Source organism: Solea senegalensis, linkage group LG7 (assembly GCF_019176455.1).
Source record: "Solea senegalensis isolate Sse05_10M linkage group LG7, IFAPA_SoseM_1, whole genome shotgun sequence".
NCBI classification, from domain to species: domain Eukaryota; kingdom Metazoa; phylum Chordata; class Actinopteri; order Pleuronectiformes; family Soleidae; genus Solea; species Solea senegalensis.
Window position 1 is genome coordinate 16,457,607 of NC_058027.1, and position 19,385 is coordinate 16,476,991.

The following is a 19,385-nucleotide window of genomic DNA, read 5'->3' on the forward strand; positions in this document are numbered from 1 at the left end:
GCGGGGCAGAACTCAGAGGTCAGTCAGTCTTATTTATTTCAAAATATCCATTTATTTCCACGTCCATCCACGTTGCTGTTATTGTAAGTATTGCTCTGTTCTGGATCAGTTTCCAAAATCCAGTGAACCCAGTACATTTCGTTCACATATTCATTTTGACATCAGCAAACAAGGCCTGAGGTAAACTACAGTAAAGTGGGCAATACAGTCTACAGTTGTATATAGGCTGTGTGTTTATATAGATCATGTAGAGGTTAAGCCTATACTTTAAACCACTGTGGTGAGTCTCGACATGAAACCTTTTTGATGCGCTCACTTGTTTGTTACCCGGAGCCACAAAAACTATTAGACCCATAAAATGAAGATGACATCATGTTAAAAGTTTTATATAATGGTATGTATATATATATATATATATATATATATATATATATATATATATATATATATATATATATATATATATACATATGTATATGTATATATGGAGAGAGAGAGAGAGAGAGGGGGGGATATAGTATATTAAATATTAAAGGACTGTAGCTTGTTGTATTTATGAATACAGAAAGGTGCAAATCCAAGCTGACATAGCAAGGTGGGGTACACCCTGGACAGGTCCCCAGTCCATCATAGGGCCACATAGAGACAAACAACCATCCACTCACGGTCAATTTAGAGTGTTCATTTGCCTAATCCCCAAATGTTTTTTGGACCGTGGGAGGAAAAAAACCCATGCACAGACAGGGAGAATATGCAAATTCCATGGAAAAAGGCCATTGTTTTGACGAGGGGTTGTAAACCCGGATCTTCTTACTGCAAAGGCAACAGTGCTAACCATTACACCAACCGTGTGGCCCTAGTATAGTTTTATTTATTTATTTAGAAAAAAAAGGAGCAATTTCTTCCTGATGAAATATCTCCAAATTAATATACCATTTTGTGACGTTCTGTCATTTTCTGTGACACACCTGGAGCTGCAGGTGATAGAACAAGAGCTGCTTAATGATTAAACCCCCAGCATTGTCTGATGCCATTGTTGGTGCATACCTGACTATTAAAGGCACATTTATACTCAACCTGAGCCCCTTGAGTTTAGATGAATGGCTTGGTATTATTTGAAAGAGGGAAATGTTAATGGGTACAGAGAGTGCTTGGAAATCTCTCTCTCTCTCACACACACACACACACACACACACGGACACACACACACACACAATGACGACGGTCACAGACCAACAATTTCAGACAATAAAGGTGTGCTGTGAAAGAATGAGAGTAAAAAAAGGTTGTTGAAAAGGTGAGAGACAGGGAACTGAAAGAAGCAGAGGAAAGAGAGTGGGAGGCAGCAGACAAACTCAAGCCTACACAAGTAGGCTTGAGTCTGCTTTTCCTTTCTTTCAGTTCCCTGTCTCTCACCTGGTTATCTGGTTATCTTATTCATCTCCATACTTGAAAACCATAGCATACTATTTTTGATGAAAGTTGCCTTCCTTAATACTTAATAAAAAAATAATTCCTTAACACGGCAAGGTGCAGCAAGACTGAAACCTCTGTGCTTATAACAATCATATTGAAACCAGAGGTAGTGTAGAACGTATAGTATACATAAATAACAAAAAAATAATTAAAATAATGTTAAAAAAGGACAGAAATGCAGGGGTTGCATTAAAATATTTATAAATAGTAAATATCAACTGTCTTCAAAGCCTTTTGATTGTTATTTGGAAATGGTTTGTACACAGTGTTCAATGTCTTTTACAAAAACAAGAGCTACAGGTTTTCTATTGCCAAATTTGCACTTATGTAAAAAGATATTTTGCCAATGAAATAATTTTTTTTTTTTCTCAACACATTTTCACGCAACAGTGCAAAGTCTTTGAATACACGAACAATGCTGAAGTCTAATATTTGTGAATAATATTGAATAATCACCTCCTTCACCTTATTGACCTATATTCCAATATGATGTTACATGTGGGACAGAAACAACATCCTTTTGAAACAGGGCACAGATTTGTCTGTTATTTATGACATGAGAAACAATCTTTACCAACCAGGAACAATGTCTTCTCCTTGTGTGCACCGCTGCCCCTCGAGTGTGTAATGCTATCTCTTGTCTAAAGCTCCAAATATGGAGGAGAACACTTTTTGTTGTCTATCATGTGACATAGCGGTCAGGTTGCATGGACGTTAGCCAGACAGGAAACATAGCACAGCACTTTGTGATTCAGTCACTTTCTAACATCCTGATATTATGGTTCCAACCAAAGAACAAACTCAAACGTTCTTAAATCTGCCCACATGTGTTACTCCAGACGAATATTATGTTGATAATGACGGGTTTTCCCTCTGAATGTCTGTTTTCAGTGTGAGTGTGCAAATAAGCCAGGCTTTGGGGTTTACACACACCTCCCAAGAATGACTCACCATCCATTAAGCGCGGTATTAAGGGTAATACACTGATTATGCTGAAAACCATGTTTTTAGTTGCTCCAGTAGTCGTGGTATTACATGTAAAAAGAAATGCTGACGCGTTTCTTTCAATGCAAGACTTAACTCGACGTGCATTCTTTCTGCATATTGAACTTTAACCTCAAAAGGATAATTCAAGTTTCACATAAGTGGTCGTGACTGTGCTGTGCACACCCCTGTGTTGTCAGGCAGGCACACTATTGGCCATTTTCCACTACATAGTCCCGGCACGGCTGGTGTATTTAGTGACAGCACTGCTGCGATCGCAAGCCGTGAGCAGCATCACAACCGCTTCCACTGTATTTCAGTTCAGTAACTACTGTATGTCAGACGGAGTCTGTGTTCCGGTCATGCAGGAAGCACTGAACGATATGATTGTGTGTTGTAGGCAGATTATGAGGCCTTCAGGACGGGGGTAGGGGGCTGACATCTTTGAAACAGACAAACGCAACAATTAATGTATGCATGACCAGGATATAAAATCTAAAAATTAAATATTACAACTAAAAGTAACCACCTGTCTAAAATGGACTATGCAACGATGAAACTGTATTTACTGCAACTGCACTGCAAACTGTTATTTCAAAAAGAAAAGAAACAACAGCAATTACAAAAACAGATGATGGAAAACATGACTACACTGTTTAAGGACAAGAAATGATAACAGAATTAGCCACCCCCCCCCCATACATTTTTATATGTATACATACAAGTTACTTCATTTCAAATGTTATAATGGTTATATAAAGGTTACAATGTCTAGTTTGTATATGTATTGTTCTGTGTAGCATTGTAGCTCACAAACTAGTATCTGCGCTCCAGTTTCTGTGATGAGAAGTAGCACATACAGAGAGGTGTGGTTTCTCCTTTTGGCCATAAGGTGTCATATCCGCTAAAGTGAGCACTGCTCAGCACATGTGTATGAGAACAGTTTCCTCCTGGAGTGATAGCGGGCGCCAAAGTAATTTATATATATTTTTTTTCCAGCGTGAGAAATACAATGTGTGGCGAGAGTGGATCAGTTACTCCCTGTCTGTTGGTATGTTACATACAGTAGCTGATTTTCTCTACTGAATTTGTTGCAGGAGAGTGAGCAGTTTACAAAGCGACACAGACAAACTTCCACACACTTGACCACAATTCCTGTTAAACTCAGCAACAATCCTGGATTTTTTTGGGGGCCCCCAGGGTTACATCTACTATGGTTCTGAGAGACTTTACGGCACTGTCATAAAAGGACAGCATTCTCTATAAAAAAACAACAGTTTTACAGGGGTTTTAAATCAGTTTACACCTGTCACATTTATGCCTTATCTTAAAAACGTACCTCAGTTCTGTCTCAACCATTCACATCAGTTAAAAGTCTATTTAGCTCAATAATTTAATTTCCCAACACAAATACACAAGTGCAGTTACTGCGGTGGTACAGTACAGCCTATTTCTTTCAAATAAACACAAATTACAAACAAGAATGTGAAAACTAAATTTAAAACAGCCTACTGCAATTTTCCAATCGCAGGAGGTGCAATATGTGTCAAAATATCATTGATGAAGATGAATTATTGTCTTGATCTATACACATCTTATTCTACAGACAGAAGAGAAGAGAGCGTCTTTGTTTCTCACAGATCTGCACAAATATCACACAGTAATCATTCTAAATATGTTTTTTAAATGAAAATGACAATAATGATATAAAAATTCCCTACTAATCATATCACAATTCCTGTCAAAATAATCCCAGTTACATATTTATTCAAAATCGTTCTGCCCGAGTGTGAAATACATGTGGTCAGACATCAACCTCTGCCCTCTGCTGTCTTAAGCTACATGGAATCCAAAACGCTCACTGCATGTTCTCTACTGCCAAGGGCAATAGTCCAGCATATCCTTTCACACCTACTGTAAAACCAGTCACACACTCTGCATTCCAGCTTCAGATTCTAACAAGTGCACGTACCAAGTATAATTTCTGAACCTATTAACTATTTTGTTCCCAACTGCATCAAAGAGCCACAGCAGCACAGATGGGCTCAAGACACGAGCTCCTTTATTTATTTTTTTATTAAAGTAGTTGAAGGGAATAAGAGAGTGAATGATTGTCCGTCTCTGTGTGTTGGCCCACAGTGGGTCAAGTCATATCATGTCGTGTTTGTGGGTCACAGAATAGCTTATTTAAGAGGAAGCTCATTTTTAAGAACAGTTTAATAGATGAGAGCAGCCCAGAGGTTACTCTCCAACGTCATGAAGCCACCAATAACGTCACTGCAATGGTTAGATGTTTTCAAGTGAAAATTACTCTGAAATTACACTAAAAGTAAAAAACAAAAAAACAAATCCCAAAAAAAATCCTTAGAATCAGATCAGGACGGTAACATGATCCTGAAATGAGTTAACATGAGCGAATTTGGGGAAAATATAGTCATATGTTTCAATATAATAATAAGCTACTGGTTACCATTACACAGTGAATGAATCTCAGTTAAAACAAATGATGTTTGTATGTGTAGCAGGTGAACAGGCAGGATGAGCTTTTCAGCCTCTCCAACTCCTCCCCCTTCACTGTTAACCCCCACTTTAAACTCTGTTTCCTCCCCCTTTCTTTCCCTACTGTGTAAATGCATTTGAAAACACTTGGTTGTGAAGCTATAAGGTCGATGTGTGACAAACGGTGCACTGTGTGATACACATGAAGCACACAGTCTGTCAACGTGGTTATCACTCAGGTCCGTTTATTCTGTCTCTTTGTCTGCAGCACTGGCAAGGAAATGTGCAGGCTGTGAGGGCAACACACACACACACACACTGGCCTGCCTCTATGCATTATTAAAAGATTGTTAAACCAACATCACACACAAGCAATAAACCACACACATGGGTCCTACTCAGCTGAGCTTTGTCACCATGGTGACAACTGTGAGACCTGGTATTGACCAGCTGGTGGACCCTGACTGTGATGTTGAGATGGGAGTGATGTGTGTGTGTGTGTTTTCCAGGTATTACTCATGTTGTTGGGACCTAAATCTTTTCTTCCTATGAGGACAAAAATGATGTCCCCATAACATAAATAATTATACTTTAAGGTGAACCCATGTATGGTTAGGATGAGGTTAGCGTTAGGTTAGGGTTATGGTTAGGGTTAGGCCAGTAGTAATGATGGTTAAGGTTAGAGTAAGTATCCAGGAAATGAATGTAAGACAATGCAATGTCCTCTGAGGTCATAGAAACTGTCCTTGTCAGGACAAATATTCTTCATGGAGACCAAAAACCAGTCCTAATGAGGCAGAACCCCATCTCTGCAAAGCTGGTTGTGATTAGGTTAAGGTTAGGCTTTAACTGGTTAATGTTAAGATAACGAACAATGCTTTGCTTAGGTTGTCCAAATGAATGGAAGTCAATGCAGTGTCCTAAGAAGAATAGCTATGCAAACGCTGCGTGTGTGTGTGTGTGTGTGTGTGTGTGTGTGTGAGAGACAGACAGAAAACAAAGAGAGAACTCACTGTGCAGCATTGAGAATGAGTCTGATTTCTCATTATATGCTGGGACACACACACACACAAACACAACAGGAACCTTGGGAGAACAACAAGAGCATGGCACTCATTAGCATATTGATCCTTGAATTGATTGCCACTTGGAAATGAGTGTTTATTCTCCAATTGATTTTAGTATCTTTATTGTGGTGGGCGTAGTGTTGACACTACAGCTTTACCATCTGTCTGCAACCGCTCTCCAACGGAAATGCGAGGGACATGCAGAAACACGTCTGGCTGTCTGGTTGGCACAAGCAGAGCTATGTATTTGTCTCATTTAACATGATTACAGACTTTCTAGTCCCCAAAACATCCAGGCTTCCTTTCCATCATTCCTGACTCACTTACTCACCCCGATTGACTTTCTTCTTACCTACCTCTGCAATCTTCCCCCACTCCACCTCACTTCCAGCTAAACCCGCGTGCATGTCTCTGTAAACTATGCACACTGACTGTAGGAATGTGGGCTTTTCCAGAAATTATTATGCAAAAGAAAGAGATCAGAAACAATGTTACCTCTGAATCAAAGGGCACAGTTGACGTCTTGGACCCCTAACACAACATGATCCTAACAAAACACACATTATGTCAAGGCCCTAATCATCATAACTTGGGTGTAATTTGGACCTTTAGAAATAAATGGTTTCGTTACTATAGAAGCCGAATGTGTTTAATTGTGGTATGAGGGTTTGGTGTAATTCACTCAATGTGTGTGTGGGGTCGCTGTGCTCTCAGAGGGGGAGCTCAGGTGTGTATATAGGTGGCAATATCACTGTCCTTGTCAGGTTTGTGAACCGGAAGGGCAAACGGTTTTCGACCGCTGTACCGCGGAGGCGCTACTCATTGTTTGAAGGAATTTCATTATGCAAAGAAACGCACAGCAATAAACCAATATATTGCAACTAAACAAACAGCCTGGACATTCAATCAGAGTACAAAAGAGCGATCGCCAAGGCAAAGCGCGTCAACCAGGTCATCCGGAGTCAGAAACCTCAGTAGCGGAAGTTTGAGGCTGAGCTGCTATAATAGTTACCATGTCTTTATGATATGTTAAAGTATTGTGCAGGGACTTTATGTGAAAATGAACATCCGTTACATTCAAGCCTCTGCTTGAATTAACACAAGGCTGAGCCACGTCAGTCAGCATCAGTTAAAGCTCTTGCTATTTTGCAGTTAATCATGGTTTAAATTGAATGTGACATTTCCGTGCTGATTGATGCAATTGTGTTGTGCAAGGGTCTCAAACTCAAATGACCTTGGGGCCATTTTTTGTTCTGTATCAGTCTGGACCAATAACACATCTTGAGTGACCACTGAACTCAATATGAAAAATTTGCATTATATATTAAGCATTTACTTGGATTAGGAAGAAGGCTGAACGACTTGTATACAATGGAAACGCTCACGGATTGTGCTGGTGTTCGTTTTTATTGTGTAATTACTGTCACTGCCAGAAGGGGGAGATAACCACTCTCATTTCCAGGTTCACACAGATGACAGCTGCTGTACACTGTCATCTCATTCTGATCGGCCCAAATATGTACTACTCTGGGTTTGCTTCATTTAGACATCAATAATGTGATTTCAATTTGGTTTTGAAGATTTGGTTGCTCTCCATGTCTTATAAGTTTCCGATACATGGAGTGGTTTTACCCTTCTCATCTATCTCTTGCCAATAATGTGAATAAGATTATTTCCATAACTATCAAACTATTCCTTTGCATTGACGTCAATACTGTCTACAAAAATATGAGCAATTACTTTAAATATCATACTATTCATAGTCTAAACGACTTTGCTGCAGGTCATCAAGACTATTTATTTCTTTGTTGTGTCTAGATATGATGCAATGAATTGTGGGTCCATTATCTTAATGATAGCTTCTTACAATATCTAAATATTCTATATGCAGTGCTACATTAAACACATATTTCAAAATGTTGTATTCTTAGGCTTCAGTGGACATACTGCACTTACACCACTGCAGTCTACTACAATAGTTCTTTTAATAAGAGCTACTTCATGTCAGTATTGCATTACATTGCCAGGTGCTCCTATTATTTTCTCTACCCTTTCATTAAAGTCAGGCTGAACAACTGACAAAGCCCTTTATTTTATATAATCCCATTCAAAGCAACCTCCAAAATGATCAGTTGTGTCAACACATCTTCAACACAATACAAAAAAAGGACAAAACTTCAGGATTTCTGTATTCACTTGCATCCATTTAAGCTAGGTGTTACCAATAAACTGATAGATATACATGTATGGCCCATGTTGTAGCTTTGTATCACCGTCCAAACATCAAAAACTGTCCATAATAAGTGATTTGTTTTATTTAAGCACTGATAATACAGAAAATATACAGTATTTCAGCTGCAGTGAAAACAAAAGTACAGAAGACCAGCAGATAGGACAGTCCCCCACACTTCATTATAAAATGGAAATTGCAAGGGGTAAGTATATGGTTTAGAATCCTCTTTATTTAAATAAATGTAACTTTACATTTGACGTTAATGCACTATAGCTACACTGAGACTTTACAACCTAGCACAAAGTAGCAGCGGAAACAAAGATGCAGTTTGATACAGATCTGTGATTTCCAATGAGCTCTATCCATTTTTTAAATTCATGGAACTTGTCCTGAGGTGCCCTCTACCAGCTTTTCTCCACACAGTAAAGAGAAGGGAAACCAATCAGATATAAAAAAATGATTTATGAGGGAGAAATGAAGCAGTACTTCAAAAATACACCTAAACATTACCACTGCTTCCCGCAGAGATCAAATTCTCTTGCTCTAACTGGATCTACACCTTCATCGAGATCAGGAGAATGTTTTACAAGACTGTGTTCACAGTTGGGTGGGGCAGAGGGTATGAAAGATCAATCCCCCCCATGTGCATTATTGGTCAATATTTATCACTCTTCATCCATTCTACCAGGTCACAGCCTGTACAAGATACCAAAACATGGTATTAGTTTAGCTTTCATCAGCCTGGAGCATCTTCTCTATCTCTTGATCCCACTGTTCGTCTTTGTTGTCGGACTCGGCCACCATCTCATACTCCTGTAGCTCTTGCTGCAGCTCCTTCTCCCAGTCTGCTGACTCATCTGCATGTGATGGAGAGAAACTTTCTGATCAAGACAATTCACAACCCCCCCCATTTAGTTATACACAATACAACCACGGAACAATGTTGTCTTCCAGATACAAAAATGGCCTGAATAAATCAGAATCTCTTCTAAAACTAACCGTCAGGAGAAGGGGTGCTGTCCTTCTTATCCAGCACCAGCTGCTCCATCTCTTTCCTCAGATCCTCCTGGTTGATGGCCGTTGAGTCGAATGCATCGCTCACAAACTCTGACACTCCGGGGCTCGTGGACATCTCCTCCTCTTCCTCCTGACGTGGCTAACAAAAAGGAGACAGAATAAGGGGTGGGGGGTTATTCTCCAACAAAAAGCCGAATGTCACAGACTGATACAACCACCTGAGACCCATGTTAGTGCCAAAATATTCCAGATCAGAGAGAGCTGACAGCAGCTTTGGGTTTTAGAATGATGTGAAATCAAATATCGACTAATAAATGACTTACCTTCTGTTTGTCACTGATGGAAACTGGTGGAGTTTTTGGTCTAACATTATCTATAAAAGACATAAATGAGAAGTGTTAACTTGACATACAGTGAAAAAGCATTTGTCCACTATTGGATATGTTGTTTTAGCAATGCTATACTGTCCTGTGTTTAAAACCTGTGTTTGTCCTACTATTTCATATTAAGATATTAAGATTATTATCTGCTATGAAAAAGGTCTATTACATCAGGTAACCGACCTAGGTAATAAGTCAAACTTGTCCCACCATCCTTTAATAATAAACCAAAGATATCTTAACACTTCTTATGAAAAAAGTCTAATATAGCACTGGATATGCGTCTACTTTTATGCAACTTACATTGCATAAAACGGTTTCAATCGTTATATTACAGCCCTTGTTATGCCAAGAAAAATGTTTAATTCCTTTAAGGTTTACTGTGACAAAATGAATAAAAGTGAAATGATACACATACACCATGGATACTGTTGCAACCCTATTGAAAGCACAGATGGGAGTTACCTGTTAAGACAATGTCCTCAGGTGAAACACTGGCTCCTCTGTCCTCGCCGTCCTTCTGCTGCTGCTGGGCTGCTAGCGCTGTGAGCTGAGCAGACTGCTTGATCAGAGAAACCCGATAAAAATAATTCCTCCAGAAAGCCTCCTCCTTGACTCTGTTAGAAACAAATACCATAATCACCATGTTGTAGTACAATTTCATTGATGATTTCACAGGTTATAAAATACTGAAATAGTACAGACAGTTTGGGAACAAGGTCGAAGCGCATGCGGTTAAGGAGTTGGTCTTCCTCCAGCATCACTGCAGCCAGAGGATACATCTGCCCTATGTCAAAGTGGAACTGAACACCAGCAGGAGGGTCTCGCAAGAAGTTCCTCTTGTCCTACAATCCGCAGTCATAGCGATTATTTGACACATACATCGATAACATCACAGCCATGTAAATACAATCATATTGTGAATGTCTTTACTCACAGCTGACAGAGCGAGTATCTGCTGCTGTATAGTCTCTTCCTCATTGTAGCCAACCCAGGGAGGCACTGCTGCTTCTAGAGAGACACACACACAGACAAACATTTGTTAAAAAGTACACCACATAGGACTGTCAGGTACAACTAGGTCTGTGGTAAGAGAAGTTCCTTACAAAACCAATAATTACCAATACACAGTACTACATACCTGTAGTTACTATGCAGTTGACTGCACAAACAAGTATGTTCTTATTGACAACATGATGTAGATTACTACTTTTATTGCTTTGTATTTGTAATATTAAAATGTACATAACTTTAACAAGGTACACTTACTGAATATGAACTATGACTCTGGGGTAATGACACACAGTCAATGCTGCCTGAACTGTGTCTGCCAATAATAAGTCTTTAAGAATCATGCTTTTAAAAAAATAAAAAATCTTGACACAATCCAGTGTATGCACTACAGTTATGTATGACATTACTATCAGGATAGCCTTTGCCTCAGCTATAATTTGAGTAAACACTCAAAAGATACTCGACCTAAACTGTCTCTGATCTCATGATGTGACACTGAGAGCAGAAGCTGCCGTCAGTGGTGATTAACAGTGACAACTGAAGGTACAGGATGTGGGTGTTCTTAAGGGAAATTAAAAGATGAATTAATTAATTAATGTCTTTTATTATCCATCCATAGACTTGAGAATCTTACACAGATGGTTGACTTTTGCCTCTTTCTGCCCCATTTATGGGTCACACGTGATACGGCTACAGATGACAGGCCCATAGACATATGTGTGATTTCATTTCAACAATTTACATACTAATTCAATGAGTATTTGGGGTTCTATCTTTATTGTGTGTAGTACTACAATTCATCTTATTGTTGTTATTTAATAATTTATCTGTATGGCTGCTGGGGGTGGGTGAAAGGAGTATCACTTTACTTATGTTTACTTATCAAACCACTTATAAAGCTGATTTAATACCAATACTTTTGGATTTAGTCGTTTGCTCAGTCTTTACTTTTACAGCTATGCTTTTTATTGTTGCAAAGTATGCAGCTTCACTGGAGGGTAGTTAAACCTTGTAGAGTGAGATTATTCAACCGAATAGGTATACATTTACAAATTCCCTAAAAAAAGAAAAGAAAAACTGACTGGTCTTACCTGATTTTTTTGCTTTCTTCTCTTGAACAAACTTCTCTTGTTCCTTTTGGAAGTCTCCGAGGAAGGTCTGCAAAAACATACACAGCATAAATAAAACAAGGTACACATTAAATGGAGGAAATGTGAACCCAGTGCTGCTAAACTTATAAACCAAGCAGAGAGAGGGACATGCCTTGTCTATGATGCCGTCAATCTTTCCTTCTTCCACTGTCTTCTTGATGGTCTGAGCAGTCCCTACCACTGAATCAGAAATCTTTTTGGTGGCACTGGAGGCAAAACTGAAGATGAACTCTTCATGTGGAGGAGGATGAGGAAGAGACATCAGTATTTAACAGCAAAATCTGTCACTCAACAACAAATACATCTATAAGTTGACAACCTCTTGTTGTCATTGTAGAAAAGCTGAGCAAGAAAAACAAGGCCATTGATTTAGCAGCTTTATGTGGAGTGAATAAAGACCACCTGTCTATGAAAAAAACACATTGATGCAAACAACCCGGGACAATGTAAAATAATATAACACCTAATATATAGGTGCACAAACATAGATCTGTGTGGAGTGCAGAAGAAACAAATACACATATCAAAAACAAAACTATACAGTACCATTGCTGTATAATTCTTACTGTAGCTTAAGGTGCAAATAGAAGGAGTGTCACAGTGCGAATGAGCCACAATATGCGTAAATAACTTAATACATAATTGTTATTATTATTAATTTGGAACATGTTCAATAAATAATTGGTGTGACATTGTATAACAATTATGCGGCGTATGCGTTTCTCTGGTCGAGCACTTATGCTGGAGAACAACCGACCGTTGAAATTAGTAGGAACATTATGTTCAGTAGGAACAGTATGTTCTTACAAAACTGTTGAATTCACCAATTCAATTTGGTGATTTGTTATCCTTTTTAAAAATGTGAAGCAAAGCACAAGAAGGATAGCAGCTGTCTAATGTTCTGCTTATGGGGGTACTAATAAGCTACACTTAAACTAATAAACTCGCAGGAATAGCACAAATAATATTCAAAGGAAAATAGCATTTTTTTCCCCCTCACCGCCCAGTCCTTTGCTCTGATCCAAGATTTCCAGGTTTGCCTCTTTCTCTTCGTCCTGCTGCTCAGCTGGTTGTTGTTTGTTTACCTCGTTCTGAGCTTCTACCACCTTGTTTTCCTGCTGCATGCTCGTGTCCTCTGTGTCATCTGACGTCGTCGTTTCCGTGGGATTTTCCAAACCCAGCCACGTCCCCAAACCTTTAAACATATTGGTCAAAATCGAGAAATAACTTAAATGATAGAAAAAAACACACCAACACACTACGGACAGCGATCGACTAGTTTTATGCAACCAGGAAGTAATCGACTACTTTCTTCTTCTAATGGGGTTTCGGCAGGATGTATGCATAATAGCGTAATACTGCCCCCCGCAGGCACAGTGTAACCGTTACAATATAGTCTCACATACAGTGCAATAGTGGCTCCCCCAACATAATTTCGATGTTCTCCTATGCTACAAAGATGTACTTGAAAGAAAGACAACCGTGTCTAAATCTGGGCAGGACAGAATCATCTCTCCGTCCAGATATAATCGTCCACCTCTTACTTTTAAAAGAGGTCTTCAGCTCCTCTGTCAACTCTTCCTGCCACTGACGTTCCATTCTTTCATTCCTCCACTTCCACACAATGTTTATCAATAGTAACTTATGTGTCACTGCAACCCAGGGGTCAAAACTTGCAACCTGGCTGTAATGTTGTATGTGTTGTATTAAACTGAGATCGTTGAGGTTTTTGTCGTCTACAAAGCCAAAAATAAATAAATAAATAAATAAATACAGTTACGTAACGTCAGTAATGTAGTGACTCACTTTCCTTTTAAAATGCTCCAACTGCTTGATTTTTTCTGGCGTACATAAAAGGATGAAAAGTCAAAATAAGTTTAATTTTCTTTCAGCTCCGTTGGTTTATAGAATAGACCAATACAAAACCATAAAAAATTAGCATGACTCAGCATTAATGTGCCTCAATTTCAGACTGTCACCGTAGAAAAGACACAGGTGGAACTATTCAAACTGATAATTATGGCTGGGGTCTCACTTTCATGGTACACACGGCTCTGAATTTCACCAACAGTAAACACTTGTTATTTTCCTGCTTGAACGTGTCAAAAATAATGTATTTATTTAAATAATATATTTATATTAATTAGCAAAAGTTCTAGTATAATAATTATAGACCACTGAATATCTGTTTTAAAAGCAGCAACGTCTGAAAGGCCCATGACTCTCCAGTAGGTGGCGGCATTGAAGCGACAACTGGTTGTTGCATGTCTTGTCAAACAACAAGACGCGGAAGTAGAAGAAGTCGAACCTGATTTCAGGCTTCAGACTCTGTGGATTCATGTCAGGCAGCCTGAGGTAAGTTAAGTTGACGGTAGCCAGTTCCCGCAGTAAAAAAAATGTTGTAACACGTCTGAGTATAGAATCAGTGTAAATTGTGTTCTTCCTCCTGAGACTGACGTATAGAGCTGAATCCCAGTGAAAGGATTAGCCGGTGTGCTAGGCCGTTGATATAGAATGTCATTCTCTCTCTCTCTCTCTCTCTCTCTATGTGAAAATTATTTTCTGTTTGATTTTATGCCGTTTTTATTTTTGTAATATTTTCCAGTCACCCATTACTGTATCATTATCTGTTATATATAAGGAGTATACTTCTGCTGTTCTGTTAATCACTGAAGTTTGTAGGAGCAAACAAACAATATATATAATATATAAGTGAAACAAGCAAACAGCAAAATAATAATACAAAAGTAAACAATCAAAGACAACCTGAGAAAAGATAACAACACCATGATTTAATCTACATAGCCAAAAAGAGGTGGGATTAATTACAGTTTATTTAATCCCATCCCTCCTCCATAAAGTATTAACAACAATTACATTACTCTTTTCTTATTTCTGTATATTTTTGTTACATTTCTGGATTGTGCTGGCAAAAAAGTGCATAGACAACAGTGAACACCTGGTGATAGTCAAAAAACTCCTCATTCCTTTCCTTTGTGATTTTTTTTAAATGTGTTTTTGAACTGTTTGAAATGTTTGCACTCCTCCATCAACACTTGAACACTAAAGAGTGCAGAGTCATTTGTGATCCGGATCCTGTTTTACTTGAATACTGCTTCTTTATACTTTGGTTTAAAATGATGAATATGTGCTTTCCGGGTGATTTGGTCATCTATTATCACCACACAACAACACAACAATCATAGATTTAATAAATTAATAATATTTATTTACGTAGCATTTTTCTTGACAGTTATCAAATGCTTTATTAGATGAAACTGATGAAACATGTCAAATATATCAATAAACTGATTTATTTAAATCAGGAATACAAGAGAAATAATTAAAATGAATGAAAGATGTTAAATAAATAAACAATGTAGACAGTTTGAAAGCACAGTTATGATGCATATCTTTTTAATTGTTAAGTCTCATTCCTGAAAATGCAGTTGCTGGAAAAGCCAGCAACAGCATTTTATGATTACTTTAACATCCTAATATCATAGTATTGCTGTCCATAAAAACGACATGACTGAACTTATACGTGTTATATTGCATCATATAGAATTGAATAAAGCTGCTAATCTAAAATAATGTTTCTCTTCATTTGAACTTGTCACATTTTTTCCAGGTGAAAAAAGATGAAGACTTTGATGGTGTTTGATTTTGACCACACTGTGGTCGATGACAACAGCGATACCTGGGTGGTCAGGTGAATAAAACACTGGTTAAATCAATCTGTGAATCCATCACTAAACATCATTTATAATGTTAAATATCTAGAAGTGTTGCTGCCATATTATACTACGGATTGATACGTCACACTGATAAGATCACCGGCACCAATCAATCTCACTGTAACACCAGCTGACCTGGTTGATGTAGAGTTAGAGTTACAACATGATTCAATAATCTATCATTTGTCATCACAATTATCTCCACAGTGGATAATGGCATGTTGTTGTCTCTGTTTCCAGATGCCTTCCAGGTCAGACTCTCCCCGACTCTGTGAAGAATTCCTATAGAAAAGGTCACTGGACTGAATTCATGGGCCGAGTGATGAGCTATATAGGTGGTTACATTTCAGATGTCCCTTCATAGATGCCCATAGTTGTACAACATACAAGTTCACTGACTTTTTTTCTTTTAAATGTCCATCCCTCCAGGACACCAGGAGGTCAGCCCTGACAGGGTCCGAAGCGTCATGGAGACTATACCCTTCACTGCTGGAATGACAGACTTGCTGTCGTACATATCGCAGAATAAAAGCACCATCGACTGCATAATCATCTCGGACTCAAACACCATGTTCATAGACTGGGTCCTCCACGCAGCTGGGCTGCAGGCAGCCGTCGATCGGGTCTTTACCAACCCTGCCAAGTTCAATGAGCTTGGGCACATGGAGGTGCAGTGCCACCACTCACATGAGTGCGACCGATGCCCCGTCAACCTCTGTAAGAAGGAAGTCCTGGAGCTTTATCTGTCCGATTGGTCTGATAATGGTGTGGAGTATGCGCAGATATTTTACGTAGGCGATGGCGGGAATGATCTGTGCCCTACTTTCTGTCTGAGGAGTCATGATGTTGTGATGCCCAGGAAAGGGTACACCCTGGAGAAACTGCTGACCAAACTGGGAGGGCAGGAAGGTGAAACTTCTCCCAGAGTCTTCGCGTGGAGCAGCGGCACTGACATCCTCCAGGAGCTGAAAGCAGCCATGCAGTCGTAGGCAGAGCCCGTGGCGTATACAATACTTGATTGGCTTATCAGTTATCAGAGGTGTTACATTTGCCCTACCAAGACCAGTATTTATAATGTTTAATTATAATTTAATTATTATCAAAGATTTGTCTGATGTTCAAAGTTTGCGGTGGGAATTTTGGGTGTTTGAGCCCAGTAACATTAACACATCACAGAAACAAATGTATGCTTCGTTGCTAAGAATCAGGTGATGGCACTAATACCTTTCACTGCCCAGCTGCGAGTTAGCTCAGCACAACAACACAGGGTGAAACAACAAGCCTAGCTCTGTTCCAGGGAAAAAGAGGACACCGATTCCAGCACCTCTTAAGCTAAATGTCATATTTTATCTAAATTTTCCTGATTTGCTTTCATTTGTGACCTGATTGCGTCTTATCAGTCCAGACTTGACCGAAAGCTGTCAACACCCCCACCTTGTCTTCTGTCTTAATTTTCGTGATTGTTCTATCCAGACACATGGTATTGCATATATAACATGTTGTTATTTAAATTAATTTGAAATGAATTTAGAAAATAGGTAAAGAAGACATAATATTAACTTTATAGGTGCTGGTAGTTGAATTTAGTGTCATTTTGTGTCACTTTTCAGTCTGTTTCTTGCCTTTTTGGTAAGCTAAGATGCCAAACCGCACTAATCATGTGGTCTGAATGACCAGTGGTTTTGTGTGGACAAATGTGTGTGTGATTTTACAAACATGAAAACACAAAACATAAATATACTTAATTAATTTATTTATGAATTCTAACTTTTGTTTTTACAGCAGCACCTTTTCTGTAGATATGATTTTATTTTAAACCTAACACCTCTCGTGACTTACCTCTGCTGCTGATTTTATCTAGTTTTTAGAAAATGCAGATGAATAAATGTACTGATGATTTTTTTGTTGTTGCCATTTTTACATCTCAGGTGTGTGCTTATGTGTTATCAATGGAAATCAGGTTTAGATCATTCTGATCACATTTACTGTCTAGTTTGCTCTGTTGAATCCATGGCATAAACTAAACAATTCAAGCTAACCAAGTCCTTGTTATACAATATCTCAGATTTACTTGAGTTGTGTGGATAATGTAAAACCTGCCTGTTATTTTACTTGACAAGGTTTCTAGTTTTTATACTGCAATATTATCCATAAAACTTTATAGATAGCTTTTCACTATCTTGGGAACTTTATCCAACATTTTTTTTTACAGTTTAACAGTCTGTGATCATTTCTGGGCTGACGTAACATATTAATTGTATTGTTTAATCATTGCTTTATTAGGCCTAATCATTATTTGTGGCTTTAAGAAACAAGATCATTCAGCTACTCATAGCTCACTGACCTCTGGCCACCTGGGGACATCTGCAGTGTATTTGCATTAGAGAAAACGGAAGCTTTGATGAGAGACAGCACTAAAGGGATAGTTTATTATCAGTTGTTATTATGTGATAAAACAGCCTGAGCTGTGTTTGCTCCCTGTTGCCCCCTTGTGCCAAGAATCGGCACAACACAGGCAGTCTTTTTCTCAAAGAAAACAAGGCTGTTCTGCGGTAGGACAAATAATAACCATTTCCATATTGGCATGAACTTAACTTCAGGCCAGCTTTGGATATGTTTTGTCCAAAAGAGTGATTTTTGTACTTTTGCTAAATTACATTTAAAGCACCTTTTACAAAGCAAAGAACTACAACAACACTTTCAATTTTGTTGAATACTTTGAGCTGCCAACCAGTGGATCCCAAGCTTTTCACAGTCCCGTATCCCTTCAGACATTTTGACCTCCAGCCATGTACCCCCTACTCCTGCACACACATAGACAGAGCACACGTGAAATAAAATCTCTCAAAGTCAATTATTTCTCTAAGCTAATTCTACTACAATGTTTGGATGAATTTGACTGTAAATCATGTTTTTTTTGTGTGTTTTGTTTTTGTATTCACGTACCCCGACATCACTTGAAAGTACCCCAGTTTGGGACTCCCTGATCTCGAGCATGCACCCCTTACTCTGTGAATACTCACTTGATTTCGATGTACTCACTTGATATTTATGGGGTCAAGCTGAACATATTTGTTAAAATTGTACTACCAGTTTCAGTTTACCAATTTGTGGGTCTAATGAAAGAAACTCACTGCATTGTCACTGTTGCTTTAATTTTTTCTCCCCATGTTATTTTCTGAAACTAAACCGCAAAGTATAAAGTCTGCTTCCTGTTTACACCAGTATGTAATCTGCACATAAAGTATGAAAGATTCCGAGTATCTCATAGCGCATGCGAAGACTTCATACCTGCTGGTCACACTGATGAAAAGTTAATAATTCCATCCCCTGCAAATGTTCTGTGTTTCTGTGTTTTTTTTTCATTATCATTGTGCAGAAGGACGGAAGGAGGAAGTGATTACTCCTCTTCAAATTAACCGAAACATCTGGTGAGACTGCAGAGATATTCCTTCCAAAGATCAATGGAAAAAAATAAGCTCACCGCAAATCGATAGGGAGTCTGAAAATAAACTTCTTCCACCAACTCACATACTCGCGCGCTCGCCTAAAATCTAACCTGGTATTATGGTCCAAGACTCAGCAGATTTTATTTACTTTCTGAATTCAGTCTTGAGTGGGTGGAAGCTTTTGAAGAGACTTGCTGTATTAAAAGAAGATGCCGAGTTGTGTAAGTAACAGCCGGATGCAGCAGTGAAGCTGTCAAACTTGGATAGTCGTCTTGAAAGTTTGGACTAGTTTACTCTGAGTTTGGTGCTCAGGCCAGACACAAACAGCTTAAAGAAGCTTAGAAACAGCTGGTGTTGGCAAATGACGAGAGATTTTAT

At 38.6% G+C, this 19,385-nt stretch overlaps 2 protein-coding genes across 2 annotated transcripts; one reads left to right on the forward strand and one right to left on the reverse strand.

Moving 5' to 3' along the window:
* Positions 1–8,099: 8,099 nt before the first annotated feature.
* syap1 (synapse associated protein 1) lies at positions 8,100–13,130 on the reverse strand. Its single transcript, XM_044031194.1, has 9 exons — positions 12,822–13,130; positions 11,934–12,052; positions 11,762–11,828; positions 10,594–10,667; positions 10,362–10,501; positions 10,122–10,273; positions 9,600–9,649; positions 9,259–9,415; positions 8,100–9,116 (listed from the first exon to the last, which is right to left on the reverse strand). The coding sequence occupies exons 1-9, from the start codon at positions 13,024–13,026 to the stop codon at positions 8,986–8,988; spliced, it is 1,095 nt and encodes a 364-aa protein (XP_043887129.1). The 5' UTR covers positions 13,027–13,130; the 3' UTR covers positions 8,100–8,985.
* A 963-nt stretch (positions 13,131–14,093) lies between these two features.
* phospho2 (phosphatase, orphan 2) lies at positions 14,094–19,088 on the forward strand. Its single transcript, XM_044029488.1, has 4 exons — positions 14,094–14,176; positions 15,453–15,533; positions 15,799–15,893; positions 15,988–19,088. Exons 2-4 carry the CDS (start codon positions 15,463–15,465, stop codon positions 16,545–16,547), a joined length of 726 nt encoding a protein of 241 aa, XP_043885423.1. The 5' UTR covers positions 14,094–14,176; positions 15,453–15,462; the 3' UTR covers positions 16,548–19,088.
* The last annotated feature ends 297 nt before the right edge of the window (positions 19,089–19,385 follow it).